Source organism: Protobothrops mucrosquamatus, unplaced genomic scaffold (assembly GCF_001527695.2).
Source record: "Protobothrops mucrosquamatus isolate PMUCROS unplaced genomic scaffold, P.Mucros_1.0 scaffold1464, whole genome shotgun sequence".
Taxonomy (NCBI): domain Eukaryota; kingdom Metazoa; phylum Chordata; class Lepidosauria; order Squamata; family Viperidae; genus Protobothrops; species Protobothrops mucrosquamatus.
Window position 1 is genome coordinate 138587 of NW_015387642.1, and position 10008 is coordinate 148594.

General features: G+C 38.1%; 1 protein-coding gene across 1 annotated transcript in view; it reads left to right on the top strand.

Moving 5' to 3' along the window:
* Window positions 1–276: 276 nt before the first annotated feature.
* The window catches only part of TMEM47 (transmembrane protein 47), a 27660-nt gene continuing 17928 nt past the window's right edge, over window positions 277–10008 (top strand). Inside the window, exon 1 of the mRNA XM_015822105.1 lies at window positions 277–502. Coding sequence (XP_015677591.1) covers window positions 277–502 — 226 coding nt within the window. The remainder of the gene's footprint in view (window positions 503–10008) is intronic.

The following is a 10008-nucleotide window of genomic DNA, read 5'->3' on the forward strand; positions in this document are numbered from 1 at the left end:
TGGAGGAAACCCTAAGAATGACGTCCACCGCTCGAGGCCGCCCCCGTGCCACCACTCGTCCCGCCCCTTCCCCAGAGGGGGAGGAAAGATGGGAGGAGTGATGTGGTGGGTCGAGCCGGGCGGCGCGATCCGCGAAGTGGCGACCAGAGAGAGCGGCCGCCTCCTTCTCTGCCGCCACCGCCGCCGCACCTGATCGGCTGGGGCTGGTGGACCAGAAGCCGCCTCCTCCTTCCCGCCGGCTCCAGCAGGGCGCCCGGCTCCCCGAATCGCTTGCCCATGGCTTCATCCGGCAGTGGCGTGGAGGAGGTGCGCGTCTCGGTGTTGACCCCGCTCAAGCTGGTGGGGCTGGTATGCATCTTCCTGGCATTGTGTCTGGATCTGGGAGCCGTGCTGAGCCCGGCCTGGGTGACGGCCGATCACCAGTCTTATCTGTCCCTCTGGGAGTCCTGCAACAAACTCGGCAACCCGGAGACCTGGCGCTGCAAAACTACCTTGAACAGCGGTGAGAGAGGCCCCGTTAAGTCCAGACTGCTTTGTGGGGTTGCCCTTTCTTCCCCTCCCGCCGAGCCCAGCGCCCCAACCCCTAGCCTTCTTTCGGACCCCACCCAATGCAGCAGCGCTGCCCCTCCGACGCCTGGCCACGGTCACCTTTCCTGCTGCCGCTGCTCTTAGCCCTCGCCGCCCCACCCCGGCATCTTCTTCGTTTTCTTCTTCTCCTCCCTTCTTCGCTTTTGCCTCTAATCCTTACCTCTTCGCTTGTCTTCCCCCAGGATGACACCCCCCCCACGAGCTCTTGCAATCTCTTTCTTCCCAAAGAGCGGTTCCTCCCCCCTTTTAGCGCACGCCTAAGCCTTCCGCTGCTCAGCTGGGCTTCCATAGCTCCGCTGGCGGTTGTGCCCCTCTGCAAGCTTCCCCTTTGCCCCGCCATTCGGATCCAGCGCTCGGTTGAGAGCCTTGCAAGTTACCGGCGCAGCATCGCCTGTCTGGGAAGCCACTTTAGAATTAGGTCTGACTTTGACACCAACATACCTTTCTTGACATTCTGACTGGAGTCTTGGGATTCGAAGAATTCTTCTCTCATCCCAGATTCTGTATAGTATCTACTTTTTATTCAATGATGCAACTACTTTTTTTTTTGTTTAAGTATTATTAGCCAATCTTATCTTACTTACTAACCAGCTTCCCCAAACTCAATTTTGCATTCTAATCCTCTATCTAGTGCTTCCTTCTGGATTTAGGCTTTCTGTCTGCTTTCTGTTTTTTCAGCAGTTCTCCCATCTTTGTAGCCTCAAGTGAAAGGGAAAAAAAGAATAACCACATTTTCTTTAAATGATGCTTTTGGGAATCATCTGCTTTGATATATTTAATATACCATATATCTAATAACATAGCATACTCTCTTTGACTCAGAAATAAAAATGTTGCAGAGATTTGGAGGCAAAGAATGAATTTTGCAAATCCTTTGTATCAGGTGATCACTTGAGATATTTCATTTGCATATTTAATTATGGAATGACTTTGAATCCTGTCTGATCAAGTGTGCAGGTGGTTCAAACAATATTTGGCTGTTGTTTCAATTCAGGTCAGTATTTCTACCTGAAACAATCCCTACACCAACTGATGGAAAGTTTTGGCATTCAGCTTCCTAAAACTGTAGCCAACATAAAGTCACATTTGATATTTTTTTCTATCCATGTATGACCTCTTCTGTGTCTCATTCCTCAGTATTCTCTCTCTCTCTCTCTCTCTTTGTTGGCTGATTGGTATTTCTCCTACAGTATTTTCTCCAGGGTCATTTCAAAGGGGAAGGTTGATTTGTTCTCCCCTTCAACCAAGTATATGGTTAAAAATTAAAAAATTGTTTTTAATTTTTCACAATATATGACAATTTCCATAATTTTGGGAAATATCCTTAGACCTCATTTTATTTCAAACCACATCATTGTGCAATAAAAATGGGTTTTCTATTGGTCCAAATGTGTATCTTACATTTTGTTCTGGCACAAATTGAAATTCTTTGCATTGTTCTAAAGAACTTTGCTTGGAAGCTTTATTGAAAGTCATTTTCTTTTTGTTTATATCTATCACTACTGCCTGAAACATTTGGTCTGAGGTGTCTTTCTATTGGGTCCTTAAGAATATACATATATTTGAAAGAGGTGTTACCATGTACAGCTACTGGAGAGTAAACTTTGTATGAGAATTTTCTTTTCTTTTCTTTTCTCTCTCTCTCTCTCTCTCTCTTGCCCTAGCCCACCCCAACATTAAAATTTATGTAGGAATGTTAGCCCAGACATCTCCTTAGCAACAGGGTTTCTTTGCCCCATTTCTTTCTCTCCTAAATAATATCCCCTTGATTGCACAAAATCTTTCAGAAGAATTGGTTGCAAATGTGGGGGGTGGCTGAGTTTCAAATCTAGCATTCCTTTTCCATCCCCCATATTCTTTTCTTACCTTTAAATAAATTAGTAAAAACTAAATAGTGATTAATAGCGTGTTAAACATTTCCTAACTGTTTCTGATAATCATCCACCTTTTTAGCTGAGGAGCTGAAGGTGGTTGCTATGGGTGGTAGATACAATTATGGGCTCATTCCTGCATTTTCAAATGATTGATTATTGAAAAGAGTGAGTCTTTGTTGCCCTGTCATTCTGAATGCCTTCCTTCAAAATTTTTCCAGACTCTGACATTCTCTTAAGTTATACTGTAGAATGAGTTTACTTATTTTTGTTTTTAATGTAACCTAGGATTTTCAAGTTATTAGGGATGAATGTTGCAGTAATTGAACAAAACTGTTCTTTTCATTGTATTTTGGCTGAAAGTCAGGCTTTGATTGCTTTCTGCAATCTGCGAATCTGCTGTGTTGACATATCCACATTCATATCCACATATGCTCACCCTTCGGCGACATTAAATCCTGTCTATGTACTGGTAAAGATTCTTATTGTGCTAGGTGAGTAATGGATCAGGTCCATTATGTTTCATTAGGTTAGTCTACATTGATGCTCATTCTTCATTATTACATCTTCTATTTTCTCATTCCTCTCCCCGTAAAACCTATTTTGCATATCAACCTCTTTCCAGGAAGACATTGTAAGTTGTAAAACAATTGGATATGCTGGAAAGGAGCAGAGATTTTTTGTGAAAAGGCTTTTTAACTAAGGCACTAGAGCAAACAATATTGTGAGTGGAGAAACAGAAGGAACCAACCACAAGCACAGGGCACTGCCTTAAAATATTTGCTTTGTTGTCTTTTGAAAAACAGCAGCACAAGGGACATTATCAAGGGTAGGGATACACTGGAGCCTGCTAAAGCATATCAAAGTTTTAATTGAAAAAAAACCCTTTCTTAATTAAACTTCAAGTCCTGATTGTTCACAGAGAGGGCAAAACCATTGTTTTTGAAGCAGCAAATGCCCTTCGAATCTTTAGAGTATTTGAACCAGAAATTGTCATTGTTTGCAGTTCTCTAAGTAATAAACTCTGGTCTTGCAATTGTTTTCATAATGCAGATTGAACATCAACATATTTCTATTAATACAGAGGAAGAAAAAGGTGGTTGTGTATGTGCTTTAGGTGATTTAGGAGAAGCCCAATTATATGTTTTCCTGAGAGTAAGAATGACCTTTAACTGGCACTGGTGGGTAGGAATATTTGATAGATTATTAAAAATACAATCCCATTTCAATATACCATTTAAAACAAGAAAAATACATCAAAAGTTTTAATGAAAATCATGTATCTTTTAATTCAGAACAGTTCCTTGATACCTATGAAGTATAACTGTAAACGAAAATCACTAATTAGGATTTGATGCAACTGAGAACATTAAGATTGGTCACAGGATCTAATCCTATATTGCAATTGAATACCTGTACAAGTATGTTTTCTTTCTTTCAGTATTTAAAATGTACATAATGTAGTCTGGGTAGCATAATTGTACAACACTGTTAAATCCTACAGTGCAGAATCCTACACTCCTAAGTGATGCTTAGTGTCTTATATTATACTTCAGCCATCCAAAGTTTGATGTATCAAGATTAACTACAATGACTAAATGTGGTCTTTCAGAGAAATGATTATTTTGATATAAACACATATAAAAAGTCTATGGTATGCTAAACTGACAGCATAAAATATGCAACATTAAACATTAGCATGATAACTTTGTACAATACATTGTTATTTGGAGGGGTTTCCTGGTGTATTATTATATAATATATATGCAGCATTTAGATTTCCAGAAACAATTTCTTATTTTTTAGAACTTGTACTGTGCAAGCTCATATTACTGAATACGTTAAATGTTGTATTTTTAAAAAATCTTAATTATTTTCAATTAGTTATTGCAGCCAATGATTTCTATAAAACAGTGGAATGTGAAACATTTCAGATTCAACTTTCATGAGTTATTACTATACATGGGTTATACCTGTTGGTGTAAGTTTCTGTAAGTTTCTGTTTGTGTGTGTATTTATGAAAAAGAGATTTAGTCATCTATCTATCTATCTATCTATCTATCTATCTATCTATCTATCTATCTATCTATCTATCTATCTATCTATCTATCTATCTATCTATCTATCTATCTATCTATCTATCTATTACAAAGTAGATATTTATGAATTACTCTGTTTTTTACCATTCGTAGATAGCAGGAATGCTTGTTTGCTATTTGCAAATAGCTCAGTAAGACTGGTAGTTCCTGCTTACTATGAAAGCCTTAAAGAATGTAAATTTAATTTTGTTAAGGCCGAAAAATAGTAGCTAGCTAAAACAAAGTTAATATAAAAAATTACCAAAGCAACTGCCATGTTTATTTTTCATTTGTATAGATTTCTTTTTAAAGAAAGTTTTCATTTAAAGCTTTCTAGAGCATAGCATATATGAGTGTGTGTGTGTGCGTGCGCGCGCGTACATGCACACACACAAATACACAAACACACTTTCACATACACATGCCTAAATCAATCTGTTTGATGATATGAAATACACTGTATGATGGTTTCTTCATTGAAGGCTATGGACTGTAATCTATAATGCTGGTGCAGTGAGAGTTGGTAGATTTTTCTCAGCTTCCCAGTCTAGGGAAAGGAAAGTCACCGGCTCCAGTTTGTCTAGCTAGCTTCTGTATTTAAAGTAGAATTAGGCTTGTGATCTCCCCCTTTTTAGTGCAATAATGAACAGCCAAACTATTGGTTCTTGTTAATGATATAGAAGATAGATAGATAAATATATGATTGATTGATTGATTGATTGATTGATAGATAGATAGATAGATAGATAGATAGATAGATAGATAGATAGATAGATAGATAGATAGATAGATAGATAGATAGATAGATCACCCACATTCAGAATATTAGGTCATTTTTTTACAGAAAGGTAATTGTTCTTTGAAAACATTTTAATTTCTGTACATGTGATCAACTATGCATGAGTGCATAGAAAAATACTCTTACAATTTCAAAGAATCCCATTTTTGTACCATGTGCAAAAATACTATGTAGCATACTCCATAAAAGATAAACTACACATAGCTTTTTGAATTTTTTAATCTCTCACTGCTAGTTGGGTGTAAAAGCACCTGGGAAAAAGATGTTGAGACTCCAGAAAGAGTGCAGAAAAGAGCAACAAAGATGACTAGAGGACTGAAGGCTAAAACATATGAAGAACTGTTGTAGGAATTGGGTATATCTAGTTTAATGAAAAAAAGGAGTAGGGATGACATGATAGCAGTGTTCCAATATCTAAGGGGCTGTCACAGAGAAGAAGGGGTCAACCTATTTTCCAAAGCACCAGAAGGCAGGCAAGAAGCAATGGATGGAGACTAACCAAGGAGAGAACTAACCTAGAATTAAGGAGAATTTCCCTGACAGTTAAACTAATTAACCAGTGGAACGACTTGCCTCCAAAAGTTGTGGATGCTCCAACACTGGAGGTTTTTAAGAAGAGATTGGGCAACCATTTGTCTGAAATGGTACAGGGTTTCCTGCCTGAGCAGGGGGGTTGGACTAGAAGACCTCCAAGGTCCCTTTCAACTCTGTTATTCTATTATGAAGGATCCTGACCTGCAGTTGTGTGATCAGCTAGAAGGAATTACTTGATGAGCTCAAAAAAATGTTCAGAGGGGAAAAAATAGAATAAAAAAGTAATACCAACGGTTGTTATTATTTCTGGTCAAGAAAACTAAGGTTAGAAAACTCTAGAGTCAATGATTACTTGGCTTTTATTGGTAAATTAAGGAATTGATCATCAGTTATTTGTAGCCCTCAATATCATTGTGAAATGTTGTGGAATGCCATGAGCAAATCATCCCTATCATCACCAGGATCATCGTCATCGTCATCATCATCATCATAGCCAATGTGCAAAGTTCATGAGATTTCAGCAAGATCTCTCAAGATTTTGCCCAAGTTTGACAGAGTCTTCCTGTATAAGATTATTATACATGGCTCATCAGATTTACAAAACTGTGGTAATTTTTATTATTATTATTTGGGGGAGCGTTGGTAGATGCTGTAACATTCATGAACACTACTGTATGTTGCCAACTTCTGAAAAGTGGTATAACTGTATTTCTTGATCCAATCAATAAATACAGTTTATACACATAGGCGCTTGATATCTTTCCCTGAGGTATTTTGCACTGAAGATCTTTAACATTAAGTAAGTTTCTCCAGAATGATTTTGAGAGTACGTAAGCAGTGCTTTGCTGGACTGGTCTATCTAGTCTGGTCTATCTAGTCCAGCAATCTGTTCTCACATTGACTACCAACTAGTCCACTTGTCTCCCAGCAGATGGTTTACATAGTTAGTTACAAGGTTAACAGCCATTGACTCCCATGGCATCCATGTACTGGCCCAACCCTTTTCTTGAAGCCAATCAAGCTAGAAGCTAGCACTTCATCTTGTCATAGCAAATTCCAAAGTCAATTTCATTGGGTGACCATTGGCTCTATTATCCTGGAAAGGGGAAAAGAGTTTTTTTCTAGTCCACTTTAGCCACACCATGCATAATTTGGTACACCTCAATCATATAGCTTCTCATACAACTCCTTTCTATATTAAAAAGGCCCACGGTTGATACCTTCATTGAACTGTTGATATTTAATCCAAGATCTCTTCACAAATTTCTCTAATGATTAAGAAGGAAGAACTAATAACCAATTGCAACAATAGTACCTTCTCCAAATTAAGTAGTTGTTTTTCCAGATTCAGTCCCTTAGAATGAACAGCATGGGTCCATCACTGTTCAGTCGCTCTGGGTTCAAAGCTATTCTTCATTTTCCCATTATAAAGAAAATTGCTCTTTCACACCATTGACAAGAAAATTTAAACCTATGTTTATTGTTATTTGTTATATGAAAACAGTTTGGTTACTGTTAATCAACTAAAGCAGTCCAGTTTACAGATTTAAGGGCCTTGATCCAAGTACTCCAATGGGCCTCCAACCATATTATAAGTCTGGAATCTTTAATCATTAATTACCCTAGGGTATAGTATGTGACTCTTCAGGTAAAATGATGCATTCAGTTATAGTTATCTAATAATTTTCTGATAGTGGATTATCTCATCTTACACCACAACTACATGTTCTTTTAGAATAAAAGGATCTTGACAGATATAAAATATTGTGACTCTTGATCTCATTGTCCAATCTTGCTTAGTTTAGAAAGAGATTGGTTAGATTTAAAACAATATGTTCTTAGTTCATATATTCAGCAGAGCTCACTCAAAACCATTTTGTGGTATACTATGTGGGTCTGTTTGGGAGCTGATTCTTCATGAGAATACTTAGGAAATATACTTTGCCCATTCCATTAGTGAGTCTTCATTCTTGCTTGATTTTTCATTTCTCAGTTTCAGAAGCAAGCTTTCCAATGTCTCCAGTCCAAATATGACTTTGGCACAACCTCCTTAGAGAAAAGATAAATAGTTTTCTATGCAACAGTTCTTGAGCGATGCCTTGTTGTATTGTGTGCCCTATTGCAGTAACAGGACAAGGCAGAATGATGGATATGGCACATTTTAAAAGGGTGGAGCTTGCAGTGAGATGCTGCAATGCTACTTTTGTCATTTTAACAAAGGCAACAAGAACCTATGAATGGCTATCATACTGACTTAATGATTAGGCTTCTTATGTACAGTCATGATAGACTAGATGAAGAGATGAGCTTCTTCCTTTTAGATGGAAATGTGGCAAATATTTCAAAAAAGAATTTCCCAATGTTTCACAGTTTCTACCACTACAACATGATTGTCTAGCAATCTTGATAATGTTTTTCTTTGACCCAATTTTCTTTTCCCCCCTTTATTCCTTTCTTACTGTTTTAATACTTTTTATTCTTTCCTAGTTAGGAGCTACTCTTCTTTAATTGTTTCAGAATACATATTTCTTGCACATGCTATATACCAGTGATGGCGAACCTTTTAGAGACCGAGTGCCTAAACTGCAACCCAAAACCCACTTATGTATTGTCGGATGCTGGGTGGGTGTGTCCCATTGGGTGGGCGTGGCTGTGGTGGTAACGGCAGACTGGGTGGGACTAAAAAGTTCAATCAATCAATTCCAACTTTGCGAGATATTTTTTTCCCTGCAAGAAGTTGAAATTGATTGATTGATTGAACCTCTCTTTTTTTGCACACGGCGGTGGAGGCCTAAAGCGAAAAGGTTTTATAAAACTCAGCTGAAGGCCTAGGACTGGGGCAAGGGCGCGCGTGCCCACAGAGAGGGCTCTGCGTGCCACTTGTGACACGTGTGCCATAGGTTCACCACCACGGCTATATACATCTCCCTGGATCATTCGTGTTTGGGCTGTTTTTGATTCAGAAATTATTAAACTAGTCGAAAGCATACTTTTAACAAATAGAGGAATTTTCAGTGAAGTCTATACCACAATAATTTATTTTGTTGCTGCTGTGTAGCAGTTAAAATTTTAATGCTTCCTACACCTTTAAATACTTTTTAATTGGACTTCCAAAGTTTAAACGATGCTTTTAATGCTAGTGATAATATAAGTAGACTAAATATTTTATGAGCTTTATATTTAGAACCAAGTAGATAGCAACCTTGATTCCTTTTTTGTTTATCTTTTGCAAAAAGATGATACAATAGAGTAGAGTAGAGTAGAGTAGAGTAGAGTAGAGTAGAGTAGAGTAGAACAGAACAGAACAGAACAGAACAGAACAGAACAGAACAGAATTCTTTATTAGCCAAGTGAGATTGGACACAAAAGGAATTTGTCTCCGATGCATAAGCTCTCAGTGTACATAGAAACAACAAAGGTGATAGATCATAGATCATAAAGTATAGTTACATTCATTAATCATAAGATACTAATAACAAGTGATAATCATAAGATACCAATAGGAGAAGGTAGTAGAAAAGATGAGAAGATGAGAAGGATAATAGCAGTACAGCCTACTTCATGTGTAAGTAACTTTAGGCCTAAGACACTGCTGTGGGAATTAGGTGTTCAGCAGAATGATGGTGTCAAGAGAGGGAAAAAACTTTATGTCTTGTTGTTTTGGCATGTAATGCCCTATAGTGGTGTCCTGAGGGGAGAAATTGAAACAGTTTACGTTCAAGATTTGAGGGTTCTGTAGATATTTTCTCAGCCCTCTTTCTGCTTCATGCAGTGTACAGATCCTCGGTGGAAGGCAGGCTAGTTGCAATTGTTTTTTCTGAGTCAAGACAGGGGAGGAAACACATAAAGAGACTTGAGAACCAAAATCTTGAATGTACTGTAAATATGATATTGGTACTTCAGAATTCAAAGTTAGCTTAGTTACTCATATGTGACAACAGAAGGCTTGAGAAAGAGAAATGTGGTGAGTGAGAGCAAAACAGACTTGATTCAGATGTTTCATAACCACAACTTTTTGTATACATTTACCTGCACAGTAGTTCTCCACTTATGACCACAATGAACTCAAAATTTCCAATGCCAAGCAAGATAGTTGTTAAGTGAATTTTGCACCATTTTACAATCTTTCTTCCCACAG